Source organism: Drosophila albomicans, chromosome 3 (genome assembly GCF_009650485.2).
Source record: "Drosophila albomicans strain 15112-1751.03 chromosome 3, ASM965048v2, whole genome shotgun sequence".
Lineage (NCBI taxonomy): Eukaryota > Metazoa > Arthropoda > Insecta > Diptera > Drosophilidae > Drosophila > Drosophila albomicans.
Window position 1 is genome coordinate 51,437,431 of NC_047629.2, and position 15,106 is coordinate 51,452,536.

At 36.3% G+C, this 15,106-nt stretch overlaps 2 protein-coding genes across 2 annotated transcripts in view; both read left to right on the forward strand.

Annotated features, from left to right (window-relative positions):
* Window positions 1-15,106, forward strand: part of LOC117568786 (solute carrier organic anion transporter family member 74D) — a 36,046-nt gene that overhangs the window by 10,519 nt on the left and 10,421 nt on the right. The window contains exon 2 of the mRNA XM_034249625.2: window positions 8,181-8,229. The gene's annotated coding sequence lies outside the window, so the exon portion shown is untranslated. The remainder of the gene's footprint in view (window positions 1-8,180; window positions 8,230-15,106) is intronic.
* LOC117568787 (uncharacterized) lies at window positions 179-623 on the forward strand. Its single transcript, XM_034249626.2, has one exon. It carries the CDS (start codon window positions 224-226, stop codon window positions 527-529), a length of 306 nt encoding a protein of 101 aa, XP_034105517.1. The 5' UTR covers window positions 179-223; the 3' UTR covers window positions 530-623.

Below are 15,106 nucleotides of genomic sequence, written 5' to 3' on the forward strand. Positions count from 1 at the left end.
AAATAAATACATCAAAAATATATAAAAAGGTGGCTTTATTTACGCCCGCTTTTGCTGATAAGCTGGGGATTCACAAGCATTGTAAAAATCACCGAGTTTAGGTCAAGCTCCCTAGAGATACGCAGGCACAACAAGTGAATCCCAATGAGCTGTGATGCGCTATAAAAGCACGTTCTCGTGTCCAAGTCGAACACAGTTAATATTCGCTAATTAAACACTCAAGATGTTCTCCAACAAGTGCCACTTTGTGTTCCTTTTGGTTTGCTGCCTGATTGCCGCTGCAGCTGCTGCAAGTTTGGATTCTGAGCTGCTTATTCGTCGGGAGCGTTCTCCTCAGCATGGTTCTGTGGTCATCTCGGGTAGCAAGGATCATCAGACAGGACGTCAAGCGGGCGTTCAGTATAATCACAATCTTTATACCAGTCGAGATGGGCGTGGCAGCATTGACGCCTATGCGAATGCTCAGCGTAACTTTGACCACAATCGAAACAATTTCGGTGGCGGAATTCAGGGAAGATGGCGTTTCTAAAGAACTAAAAGTATTAACATATTTACAATGATTCATAAACAATAAAAGTGTTACTAAGAAAAACAATAAACTATTTAAAAATATTGTTATTTAATTGCCCAAAGTTGACAACTATAAAAGTGGATACAGAAAGCATCTGCATTTGTAAATCAATAAAATGCAGTGGCGTTTACTTAGAGTAGTTGCCAACAGCAACAAAAGCAAGACAACAAAACACACACAAAAAAGGAGAAAACAAATAGAAAAGAAGCGTTCAAATATTTTTGTGAAAACATTGAATGTTGTATGCTCTTTTTTTACAATTTTTCGTTAGACTTCTGTAAATTATTTTGCATTAGAACTTAAATACTAAAATAAATGAATAATTACAATAGATAATAAAATAAAAAGTATTTAAATACCAACTGTTGCAGTTTTTACAACGATCTGGCAGCACTGCCAATTAAAATACTTAAAATGGCGGCCACTAAGTAATTGGTTTACTGTGCAAAAGTACTTAAGCTATTTGTGGCTCCACTCAATAATTCACAATGCAATATGATGAATGAAAAAGTGCATATACCTTGCCACAAGTGTCGCGTCCGAAGAAGTACTAAAAGTCATGAGTCGTTGGGTTCAATGCACTCTGCAACTGGCGCTGTGTTGTTGACGTTGTGTAACCAATAAAAAATTGATTCTGTTGCGTGCGGGCGTTTGCTGGGAGTGCGAGCGAGAGGGAGGGAGGGAGAGGCAGAGAGCGCAGGGGCTTACACTGTGAGAAAGTCATAATGGCGCGGCGTGCAGTTTGGGGTTGCATTTTATGCATTCGCTTTTTATCGCCTGTTTCGTTTAGTGCACAGCAAGAACTCTGTTGCTTTGCTCAATGGCAACTTATCTCTACTCGCCACTCACATGTGTTGGACTCAAGGGAGCGCATGAGGGAGGTGGGGGAAGCAGAAGCATTTGATTGCATGACTAACTGTAATTACTTTCGCTTTCCGTTTGTTCAGCTGGCAAATCAATAAAAGCAGAAAAAAAACTATAGCGAAGTCCATTCAATAATTTCCCTTAACGAAATGAAATGAATTAAATGCTTCTTGACCCTGCTCCCCGTTCAAATTCCGTTCATCATTTTGGGAAAGCGCACCGAACACACGAAGGTGTGTAAGGGAGAGTCAGAGTTGGAGGGGGATAGGGAAAAATAGGCAGCGTCAGCTGCATAGAAAATGACTTTCCATTTTCATTTAACAATAAGCAATCAATTGCAACAGCAACAACAAAACAACAACAAGCTACGGCTACGGCAAAAGCAAAGCTAACGATCTATTAGAAGAAAGTAAAAACAACTAACGAAACACAATGAAAAGACAAAAGAGGCGCCTCCTACACAACCCGCCAGGTGAGCAGCTGCCTGAGCTGTCAGCTGATGCCAATCAGACATAGAGCGAGAGCCGCCAGAGCGAGAGCCAGTGTTGGGAAGTGTTCGCAAGCAGTGGCATGGGGAGGGAAGGGAGGAGGAGGGAGCTCATGAGCAAATGGGAAAATCCGTATGCCGTTAACTGGTTTTCATTTTCGGCTTGGAAAAACCGCACATTTGGCATTGCCAACGCTCGTTGCCATTTTTAGTGGCAAAAAGCGACTGCATCATAATGAAAGTGAAATGCATTGCGCAGATGGCAGCAGTTGCCAACAACAGCTGCAGTGCGATAGACAAAGAAAGAGACACACACACACACACACACACTCATACAGTGGTAGCAAGTAAGTCAAGTGCAGTTGCCGTTTGTTGCAACACGCAGCATCCGATCGACGCGTCGATCTCTTTATGGTCAGCGTCACTTGCGTGGAATGTTGAAGCTAGAGGCGCGTCATCGAAGCGCAGACACTGCACTTATTTGGCATTTGACGTTAATTGGCAAGCCAAAGCCTTGCTGCCACATCGTTTGCATACGCATTCATAAATTATGTCAATGCACAGCGCATTCATCATTTTATATGGAATATCTCTTCAATGTCAGCTCAACAATGAAGGCCGCTGCTTGCTTGCTGTTTTATCTCCGGCCAGCAGCATCTTCTGCTTACAATTGCAGACATACATCACTATGTATTTCTGTATCATATCATATGAATGAAGGCTCTGTGTTATTGGTTCAATAACATGCCCGCAACTTGACATTGAGACTTGCGCTGTCGTTTGCATTGTGGTAGGGCCAAAGTCGATAAACTCACAAATACAAACTAAATGCTGATCTGGCCACACTCTGCAAAGCCGAGTTCAAAGTTCCAACTGCGCTAAGTTGGCAACGCTGTAATTTAAGTATTATCGATAACTGCTGAGCTTAGAATAAGCTTCAACAAGCGCTGCACGCGTTATCGATAACTGCCCACTGTTATCGCGCAAAACAATCAAGAGCAAATTATTATAATTTAGTGGGTTTTTTCCTTTCCCAAATTCGTTGGCATTTCTCTTTGCAGTACTTTATGTGCGACTCATTTTGATCAAGTCACAATAAATTAACCTCTATTTGTAAGCCAAATGAATAATGTGAATAACTAAAGCAGCAAACAACAGTGAGAACAGCAACAACAACAACAACCACAACGCAACATCAATTCACTTCGTTGTCGTCTTCTGCTTCTTCTTCTTCTTTTGCTGTTTGTCGGTTACATTTCACTGATTTTGAAAGTGAACGTGTGTGTGCAGGCGGAATTGGAATCACGACTTGTAGACATTGTAGGCCGCATGCACAGTGGAGCAAATGCAATGATCATCACCAACAAAAAAACGAGCTATTGTCGTTATTTATTGTTATCACGGTGCGCAGTTGCAAACAATGTTGTTGCCGTTTGCTGTGGCTGTTGCTGTCGCGTGTCTGCAATGCTTTAGCTGTTGCTCTGTTGTTGCCTCTGTTGTTGCTGCTGCTGATAAGAAGGTGAATGCGATTAGCAAAACGCAATGGCGAATGCATTGCACACGAAAAACCAGCCAAAAACAAGTTGCAACTTGACCCACGTTGTTGTTGCTGTTGTTGCAGTTGCTGTTGTTGAATTGGCGGCGGCGTGGGTGAAATCCAAGAGATACATAAATTGTTGGCGTCGTGCTGCTGCTGTTTTTACTTTTCCAATGATTTATAATATTTTTATGCTTTTTTTTTCGTTGTTATCTTTTTGTATACCCTGTAAAAAGATAATTTGAAAGTAAGCGAACCGGATGTCGAGGGTATTTGGCAGCATTCAACAGCTCGCTTTGGTTTATTTTTATTTTTGGGATATTTTATTTGGCGCAGATACAGATACAATTTGGCTTGCATATCTCTCTCTCGCTTGAGTTACATATTTGTAGTCTCTGCGGCCGGATAGACAACGACAACGACTCTCTGCTCTCTCAGCTTGCTGCTTTAGCTGCGTAGGCAGCTGCATCAGGTTGACCCAGTTTTCGCTTTTCATGTCTGCGTTTCCATCTCCGTTGCCCTCCTCCTTGCTGCAGTTTGTCTTGCTTGATTTTTTTTGTGAAAATTATACGAAATGCAATTTTAAGTAGACTTGTCTTTACTCTATTGCTGTGAGTGTGTGTGTGTGCTTGCATTAATTTATGGCATTTGTTTGGCTCGTAAATAACTGAACTGACGCTCAATCAATTTAACACACATTTCGCCCCATCTTGAAGCACTTATTCAATTGACGACTGCCACGTAACGTAATTCCTACTAAACTAGTTTCGCCTTCTTGCGTTCTTCTTGACAATTTGCAACAATTTTCGTTACATTGTTGCACACAAAATGCAACTATGAATGCGGCCGCAAATTAGCAACACAAAAGAGGCAAATCAACCGAGGCGAAAATGTTTTGCGCGTGCAGCGTCAAAGTGCAGTAAACTGCATTCGCTCACTACTCGTAAAATGCATGAAAGCGTTTTACTTTTTGATCACTCACTTACTATTATTTATGCCCATTAATTGTGCCAGCGAGACAGCGAGGCGCAATGCAAATGCTGCGTATACGTATTGTAGGCATTGCGCATACGCCGTGTGATTTATATGCTAAGGCGGGGCCATTAAATTGTAACTGCAACGCTGCAGCCATATAATAATATAAATATTCATTGGAAAAATTGTATTTGCTTAGAAAAATACACAAAATTTGCAGAGTTCGAAATTCAGTTACGGTAGAAAATTTAATTTATTGTAAAATAACATTAGAAGATGTACAAAACAAATGCAAAAATACAAAATATTGTTATTTATAAACAATGTTATTCTCCGTTCAGAATGAGCAAACCATTTTTATTTATGAATAAATAATTAAAGAATAAGTATTATAAAAAAAATACCAAATTGTCATTCATAACTAAATAATAAAGCTAATGTAATAATATAAATATTCGCTAGGTAAATAAATAACTATTACTATTCAAAAAAAAAAAAAAAATTACGGCACATTGTTGTAGTGTAACATTCTAAACATTGTATTCATTTCAGCTAATTTACAATTTAATAATAATATACTACAATATATAATAATAATATACTACATTGTAATTTATTGGCACATAACGAAAAACTAAAATACTTTGAAAAAATACTATTCAATCTTGCTTTCCTACACAATACAAATTACATTTTCGCAATAATAATAAAAGAACAAAAAAACGTTTTTAAATGCAAAGTCAAATGTGGGTTGGTCAATTGTCTTTCTCACACACACACACACACACAGTGACAGCACACATACAACCACAAGGTAGGCTCGTCAAGTCAATGCACTTTTCCCACCCACACACACACACACGCTCACACACACAACAGCTGCTGTCCATGTGCGTGTTTAAGTTTTGCAATATTTTCATTTTCATTTTGAATTTTAATTTCGTTTTCATTTCACATTTAACGGCACTGCGCTTCGCTCTGCCCAGCTGCACTCTCTCAGCGCATCGCTGTCGACGTCGACGTCATGCTGCGCTGCGCTGCTTTTTTGTCTATTGACTGCGCGGCGTCGCTGCAGGCGGCTAAAAATACCAAATGCTCTGTGCAGCTGCTGCCGCTGACGCTGCTTCTGCAGTTTGCTGATCAATTTCACTTTCACTAATTATGTCACAATAAAAGCAAATGGCAAAATGCGGCATAATGATCATTAGCCATCATGATGGACTGCATCGCATGACGCATCGCAAATACTCAATTTTCCCCTCCCCTCCGCTGTCGTTGTCTAGACACTAGACACTTGTCTGGTATTTTTATGGCTGTTTTCTTCTTTTTGTTTTTTGTCAATTGCGCAACATTCTTTGTGTTGTCTTTAGTGTAACATGAGAGCAGGCCCCCTCTCTCTCACCCTACATCGCAAAAAGCTCTCTTTATCTCTGTAGGGGTTGGCTGTTAACTGTTAAGTTTATGGTGCACTATTTATTGTGTTGTCGTAGGTCGTCGGTCTACTACTAAATACAAACATAATAGATAAGCAACACTATTTGTAGTGGGCAGTAAAATACTATTTATGAATTAAAGTGGCCTGATTACTGTCAGCAATTTCACGCACATGCATCTAGTATATTTAGTATTTATTACGCATATATAAGCTGCTTTATTTAGCTGCAAATCTACTACTATTTGCGTTTGATATGTAAAATCGAAAAGTGCAGCAGAAAGTGCAAGTTGTCCACTTCGCTGCGCTCTCTCAGCCGCAGCGACTGCAATAGAGCTTTTTTTATTTGTTATGCTCACGCTCTCTTGGCGTGCTCTCCTACTCTGGCTCTCTCGCTCTCCCTCTCTTGCTTTGGTGTTCTCTCTTGTGCTGGCATAAAATTATTGAAATTGCACAAAGAAAAGTGAATCGTTGTTGAGCAGATGCTTGTGTGCGTGCGTGCGTATATGTGTGTGTGTGCGTGCGCTGTGGCGATTGTGTAAGTTTTTACAACAACGACAAGAACCGCAGCAGAAACTGAAACTGAGACTGAGATTAACTCAAAAACTTGTTTTAATGCTGCTAGTAGTAGTTGTTGTTGCTGTTATTGTTATTGTTGATGCAACGATGCTTCGACCGTTGTTGTTTGCTTGTTCTTGTTATTGTTGCTGGGGAGGCTGATTTGCCACCCCCCCTTCAGCACCCGAAGCAACGATTTACGAGCAGAGTAATTAGAGCAGTTGACGTCGCCGCTGGCGCTGACGTTGGCGTTGACGTCGACGCCTGAGCGAAAGAGAGAGACAGCGCTGCAGCTGTAACTGCATATTGAGCTTTGGCAGCAGTGCGAGTGCAGCGTTGCATTTGTCTGTATGTGTGTATGCATTTGCGCATGAGTGTGTGTGTGACGATGTGTATCTGTGTTTTTGTGTGTGACTGACCTATCTCAATGCAATGCTACTTGAGCTCTTGCTTTTATTACACACACACAAACACACACAATAGCATACACACACACTGAGCAGAGAGACCAAAACGGAGTGTCAGACAGTTGCGCTCATTTATCTTTTATTTTCATGCAGTCGAATTGCTGTTGTTGTTGTTGCTTGTAGTAGTTGTAGTTGTTGTTGTTGCTGGCGTGCAGCCATTGTCGCTGCCCGTTCACATCGATTTTAGTTGCTGTCGCTGCGCTTGTTGTTGCTGCGGTTTGTTGATGTTGTTGTCGCTGTTGTTGTTGTGCATGTTGTAGACAGCATTTGCATTCATTGTACACTTTGCCCCCTTGTTGTAATGCGTTTTTTATTGCAATAAAAGCAAAGCAACAACAAAAATATTGTTTAAATGCTCGTTCATAAATTGTTTTCACACGCAATGCAGCGACGAACTTGTTTTTTATTTTTATTTTTGCTGATCAGCTTCACTTGTATTCGCAATTGTTGTTGTTGCTGCTGCTCTCGTTCTGGTTGTCGTTGTTTTATAGTTGTTAATCGCTTTTGCTGTAATTGTTATGGGCCAACTAAACGTGCAGTCTGCAATGCTTTTGCGTCCCTTGTTCTTCTTGTTGTTATTATTATTATTATTATTACAGCCATTCTGGTTGTTGTTGTCTTTGTTGTTTATGACAAGAATTTCGCATGTAAATTACAACTAGCAATTGCGTTGCTCTGTGGGGCGCTCAGTTAATTAAGATTACCAGCTATATGGCTGCGATACATGCAATCATCATGTGTTTAGAGAGCATACAGAGTAAAGAAATGTTTATTTTTAGTTGTGTCACTTTTAAAGCAAACTTTAATTCGCGGTTAAAGAAAGAATTTGAACACCGCATTCTTATTTAAAGTTTAAAAACTATGTTCTGTCAAAATTTCAGCCTTTCAGCTCTTACCGGTTTCATTGTACAGCTGTGAACTTTGAAATAGCAGTATGCATGTTGATAGTTCAATCAATAAATCATAATAAAATACTTTACATAGAATCCATATGCTCTATTCAATATAAAATTATCTTGACCTAGCAATTCTTGTCCGTTCAAGAGGAATTTCCGGTGTCCGTTATGAGAGTTAGGTCTGTTCTTACCCAAAACTCACCCATCCATTAAATAGTGAATCACAATCCAATTATCAGTTGTCCCACTTAACATAATAGCTCTAGAATGTGTTCAAATATTGTGAAATTATGTCCACACATTTTTGTAATATTAATCATAACACTAGATTTATGTACACAGATTTTTTGGCAATCATCTTTAATTGTTCTGTACCCTTTATTGTTTTTGCAGTTACCGCTTCAAAGCTACAGATGCCAACTCCAACTAAAATCAACAATAAGTAAGTAAATGAGTTTTTAAAGTCAACAAAGCATCAAAAAACCAAAAAACAAACACGTATACGCCGCATTGTACGGGGCCCAGCCTTAAATAAACACTTAATTTAAAATGTAACGCCAAAAAAAGCCACTTGGCGCTTAGTGGAAATTCACAAAAGAGTCACAACAACAATAATAAAAAAAACTGAAAGAAAACAAAAAAGAAAAAAAAATTATCATACTCACGCACACCGAAAATTATGCACAGAATTTTAAACAATTGAAAAATATTGTTGAAAAAGGGCATGGAGGGGGGTTTCTTTTTTTTGTGCGTCGCAAAAACTGCTAAGTACATTCATAAACAAATAATGAAGAGAGAGAGGAGAAGAGGGGGAGGAAGAGAGCAGGTTAGAAACAGGCCTAGATACAAGATACAAGATGGAACACTCAGAGGCCAATTCCAGGTACTTTTTCTTGTATTGCCAAAGCCACTTGACACTTTGAGAAGCTCTTGCGAATACGCGTATTTCATTGTTCGATGATTCTCTATCATCTCTGAAGCTCAACCTGAAGCTGAATATTATGCAAATTAGCATGACTAAGAGATACCCGTACTCGTCCATCTAATTGGGCGTTAATTGCTTAAATCAATGCACATCATCAACTACAATACAATTTACGAGCATTTCGGCTAAATTGGCCGCAACCAAAAATCAAAATTGAGCGACAACCAAAAAACGGGAGAAAAAAAAGGTTGTGCACAAAAAAAAAAAAAAAAAAAAAAAGAAACTCGAGTTGGCCACAAACAATTTATAAGGCTTCAATTAGCGTTATAACGGTACTGTCGGCTGAACATTTAAGGCAAGTTAACACCTCAACGCACCTTCATTCCACATTTCGTACTTGCCCCATCACACAGTCAAAGGATCTGCAAACACACACACACAGACACACACACAAAGTCTTGGTCAAGAAAGCCGCTTAAATCAGCAGCTCAATCAATCAGACGTATGTTAAGGTTCTGTTTAAATTAAGAATATTTCTTATAAATGGCAGACGCAACGTTCTCGTTGGCGTTGACGATCACTGTGGTGACTTCTTTTGACCAGCACTGTGGGGCAAGTGTTCTGTAAAAAAAACAGAAAAATATAATTTAAAATTAATATTAGGAAAAATTAAAAAAATTATAATAATAATAAATTTAGATATGATATTAAAGATTCTAACTTTAAATGATAATTAATTAAATATATAAAATAGTTCCATATTTAAGGCAATTTCTGTAGTTTCTAACGAATATTTATAAATTGCAATTGAATTGCAACTAAAAATGATTTTGCTTTTTTAAGAAAGGTCATAAAAGAATTTCGATTTCATAATTAAAGTCTTAATATAAATAAATTAAAAATATAAAATGGATCCACATTTCACATAAGAATTTTTTTAATTTCTAAGAAATATTTTAAAGAATTGAATTTCAGTTTATAATGATTTATTTTATTTTTGGAATATAATACTACAAAATCAGCTTACAAATATTAAGATAGAATTTAATTCTGTTTATAATTATATTAAAAACAAAAAAAGATTCCAAATTCCGTAGCTAGATCTCAGAAACTAGAAGAGATATCATTTTGTTCGACTAGACATGTTTCAAAATTTTGCCACGCCCACTTCTGCCCCTGCAAATTGACAAAAGTCGAATAGCTGAAGTAATTTTGAAGCTAGAATCGCGAACAGATTCAAATTTTGGAAGTTATTGAAGAAATACATTTAGTTTTGACTGAAAATGTGGTATATTTTAAATGTAGTATTATATCAATATACCAAATGTAGCCCTTGGTATATTTTAGTACTTTAGCGGTATATGGATTTGGTATATTTTAAGAATAATACCTCACAGATTTGCTGATTTCAAAAGCGTTTATCTCACGTACTCGAATTTTACTTGTTTTATTTTGTAGTATTTTTTTGTATTTAATTGACTTATTTAAGAAGTTACATTTGCGATTTTTTTTTTAAATTTTTTTTTACTCTGAATATATTTTTTACACCTCTTTTTCACCTTGTTCCACTGTAAGCATAAATGACAAATGTAAATTGTGGCGGGAAAGCAAAAAGCAATCGCTTGAATTTATTTTGTATTTTCTTTACTTATTTTTTAGGGTTTTTACTTTATTTTATTTTCGTTTTTTTTTGTTTTTGTACCGGCAATATGCTTAAATAAATTTGAACATCTTCTTTTGGTGTGTGTGTGTGTGTGTTGACTGAGCCAGCAGCGCACGTCAGCGCCATGTTCTGATCTGCTGGCCAGATACTGGCAACCGAATTGGAACGTTGCTTCTTCGTTCTTTGGCATTTGCCAGCAGCAGGTATCAGGTACAAGTAGCCAGCAACCAGCAGCCAGCAACCAACAGCCAGCAACCAACAGCCAACAGCCGCGTTTGCCGGCTCCCGACTTAATGCAGTCCTCTTAAAATGCATTTTTGATTGCATTTCATTAGGTTCGCTTCGTTCTTTTTTTTTCGCTTCGCGTCTTTTTTGTATTTTTTCATTATTTTGTTTTTTTTTTTTTTTGTTTTTTTTCGGCTGTCGCTTTGCTTGTTGCGGGCATTTCAAAAATTTATGCACACTTCGCTGCCATTTTTGAGGTTGTTAATTTTTTTCTTATACACATACATATAAATATATATATATATTTTTTTTTGTATTTTACTTGGCTTTCGATTCGTTTGCGTCGGCTGCTGTTCTTTTGCTTCATTTCTTACCTTTTTGGCATTTTTAACAAGCGCCGTCAAAAAGGAAGTTTGTTTTTTTTTCACCACCTTCTCTCTCTTTCTCTCTGTCTCGCTCTCTGTTTTGTTGTTGTTGAAAGTGCGCATAAAGAAAAGCAACTGCGGCGAACAAAATAAATAAAATATATACAGTAAAGCCATGTGCAAAAACGGCTCAACATTGTCTGTATCTTATGGATATCAGTTGCCAGCGTTGTTTTTTACTCTCACAAAAAGTATATCAAATTTAAGATATTGTTAGCAACACTTTAAAGTTAATGGTCATCACAATTTATTTTTTTTTATTTATAATAAGTGTAATATTTAAGTGTGTGGAAGGGCTTTAAAGCTTTGTGCCTTGAGGAAATATAGGTAACAGTTAGAAGAAAGCATCTCTCAGCGCTTGATAGATTCAGCTTGAGATATTTGCAGGTCGGCTAACAATCTGGTATATTTTGTAGTCTATGGTATATTTTCAACGTAATAGTATATCGATATCCCAAAAAAAAAACTCGTTGGTATATTTTAGTATTTTTGGTTTTAGTATTTTTGGTATTGGTTAGGTATATATTTATAATATCTGGTATATTTTGTATTCTACGTTATATTTTCAACGTAATAGTATATCGATATACCAAACAAATACTTTGGTATATTTTAGTATTTTTGGTATTAGTAGTTTTGGTATTGATTAGGTAAATATTTTAACAATCTGGTATATTTTGTATTATATGGTATATTTTTAACATAATAGTATAACGATATACCAAGCAAAATTTTAGTATTTTTGGAAATTAATATTTTTAGTGTTGATTAGTTTTATATATTATCAATCTGGTATATTTTTTATTCTATGGTATATCATCAATACAATACCAAACAAAATTTTGGTATATTTTAGTATTTTTTCAGCATATTTTAATACTATTACCTCACTTTTTTGCTTTTGTTGAAAATAAGTAGCGGGTATCTCATACTCGAACACACTCAATTGTAGCTTTCTCACCTTTTCCTAATTAATTTTTAGTGTATTTAATACTCGACGTTCATAATTACTTTCCTGCATGTTTTTGTTTGTTGCGTCTTTTTGTTGAATTCTTGTTGCCGCACCTTTTGTCATGGTGCCATGAATCATGTATACATATGTAAATACAATGCACAGTCCATATAAACATGCGTGTTCCACTTTAAAAACCAAATGTACATATAAGTCTGGTAATCCTCATCTTAATCGCCTTCGTACATTTCTCAAACTGTTCGAATTTCATTTTTTATAATCCGCAATATTCGGATTTTTCGGTACATGTAAAATGTTTTATCGTTCACCTTAATAGGAATTACACTCGAAAACAATACGTGAAATTAATGCCATTAAAAGTAAACAAAAAAACAGAAAACTTGTAATGAATCACACTCGAAAGAAATAATAATAAGTGAAAAAAAAAATAACCCAAACCAAGCTCAGATAATTTTGACACTTTCAGCTTTAAAACGGGGCTTCAATTAGGTTGATATACATATTAATACAGCGACGAAAAAAAAAGAAAAAATGTTATCTACATATAAATATACATTTTATTTATATGTAAATGTGGTAAACAAATTTGATCAACTTTTTTTTCTGTTGCTGCTGCTGCTATTCTCTGCGTCTGTCTAAAAATTTTGTTTATAAAAAAAATGAAAGAAAAAAAAAACGCACACAAACAACGATCAGTTTATTTTTTGTGGTGTGTTTGGCTTGGTTTTAATTTCGGTTTTCAGTGTGAAGGTCAAAGTCAAGGCGACCAGGCACGAAAAACGAGGTGGGGGAATGGAGCAACAACAACAACTACAACAGCGAAATAAAATAAAATAAAATACAAAAAAAACTGCTGATTTCGATGCGAATGTGACGCGCTTAGAAGCAAAATCCAAGTCTCGATGACTAGCCAACAGTTTTTTTTTTTTTTTTTTTTTTTTTAGCTGCGTTTATCATTCGACTGTCGGGTGATTCAATATATGCAGCTTGGGCATAACAGGAAATACTATATAGTATAGTCAGTATTCAGGTCTACGGCTCAATAATATCAGAGCAGTTCAACAAATAATAAAGTGCATTGCGAAATATTCAAATTGTGTATAATATAAAAAATGTGAGTGATTATATGGTTTACATAAATTTAAAGCTCAACAAAATAGACCTGAAATTAATATAACATTTAAACATAACAAATTAATATAATTCCGAATAATTCAAATTAGCAAATATCTAATGTGGAACTGAGCCAAGATCTAAAAATAAACGGTGAAAGTCAAGATAAATCATGAGTTTGAGCTTAGGTTTTAAATATAGCAGCTACAAAAAAAAAACGTTTAAATTAACCGAACTAAAAATTCAAATTTAACTATACTTAAGTATAAATCAAAATAAAGAAAATTATAAACTGAAATAAAGACTAACAACAGTTGGAAATCTGCACAGAAAGAAAAATGACTGTCTAGAAATAAGAATAGAAATCTTAAGCCTAAAAACTTTTCATATAACAAAACTATACATGTAATTAAAGTCGTAGGACAGTTGAAATTTTACAGAGAGTCTAAATATTAGAAAAAAATACATTAGTGTATAAACTTTAAGATGAGAAGTTCTTGAAATTAGAATTGTAAATTGATAAGTTTCTGAAACACAATTCTCAATCTGCAGTCAATTGACCGTAAGAACTTTGCGATCTTAAAAAGAAGTTGTTGAAATAAAACTTCCAATTCAAACAAGTTCTAGGAAGTTTTCAATCTTCAAGCAAAGCTTTGAGATTAACCAAATTGAATTTCCTTATAACAAACTTGTAAGAAAACGAGTGTAGTTGACTTTGAGATACTCGCTACCCATTTTGAATAATAGTAAAACAGTGCTATATATTCTAGAGATGAGAATAAAAATCATAAAAGTTTCCCAATAGCTAAATTCTACACACAGGAAAATATGTCATTTCAAAAATTCAAATAAATATATCGAATTTGATAACATTTCAATCTTAAAAACAATTCTTAAATTAAGATGTAAATCTTAAAAACTTTTATAAGTAAAACTTCAATCTTTAATGAGCCTTTTGAGATTAAGAAATCTTGTTACCTTTTAAGAGACTTCATTTTAGGTATTTCCGCTAAGTCTCTAGTTAAAGCTCACTGCAAAATTGTTATTTTCCATTATAAAATTCAGATTAAACTTTTTTTAATGTGTTATTTTCCACACTTTAACTCAATTGGTGTTTAATTCGAACTGCTGGAAATTTCCTTAGAGCTCGTCAGTAGTTAAATTGTCAAAGTATCTTGTTATAAGTTGACAAACGCAGACTGTTGGCCAACAACAACACTCGTTGCAGACAAGTTCTAAATTATTTCTATGCTAAAAGTGAAATGTGGCCAAGCAGCTTTTGTTGTTCGTGTTTGCTGTTGCTCATTATGAAGATAAGAAAGACGATAATGGTCATTCGTTTGGCTTCAACTAGCTCATCCATTATGATGATGACGATGATGATGATGATCTTTCTTTTACTAGCCTGCAATTTACTTTCAATGCTGCCTTCTAACCATTTTTTTATTGTTGTTGTTGTCGGGTTTTCTTCTGCGGCTTTTGCACTTGCTGCTGCTGATGTTGTTGTTGCTGCTGTTGTTGCTGCTGTCAGCGTCTAGTCAACAGTTGGCCATGTTGTGATGTTGATGTTGATGTTGCTGGGCCTCGTTGCCTGTGTGTCTGGTTTGTTGCATGTTGGCATGCAGCAGCAGCAGCAACAACAGAGCTGTTTGGTATGCAATTTGCAATAGTTGCGCTTGCGCAATTCAAATGCACATTCACACACACACTAACACACACACACACACATACATGTGAGCCAAACAAGATCGCGTAATAACTTAGTCAGCCAACAGCAGCAGCAGTTACGTCGCCAACGTTGGCCAAGACGGAAGACGGAAGATGTGGCAACAACTGGCCGAAAAACCGGAAAAACGACACGCACTGAGAGCGACACACTCTCCATCTCTCTCTCTCTGTCTCTCACTCTCTCTCTCTGTCTCTTTCTTTGTATCTGTGAGTCGCCCGCATGTTGCTCCTGCATCAATTCGATTCTAGGCGCTGATAACTCTTAAC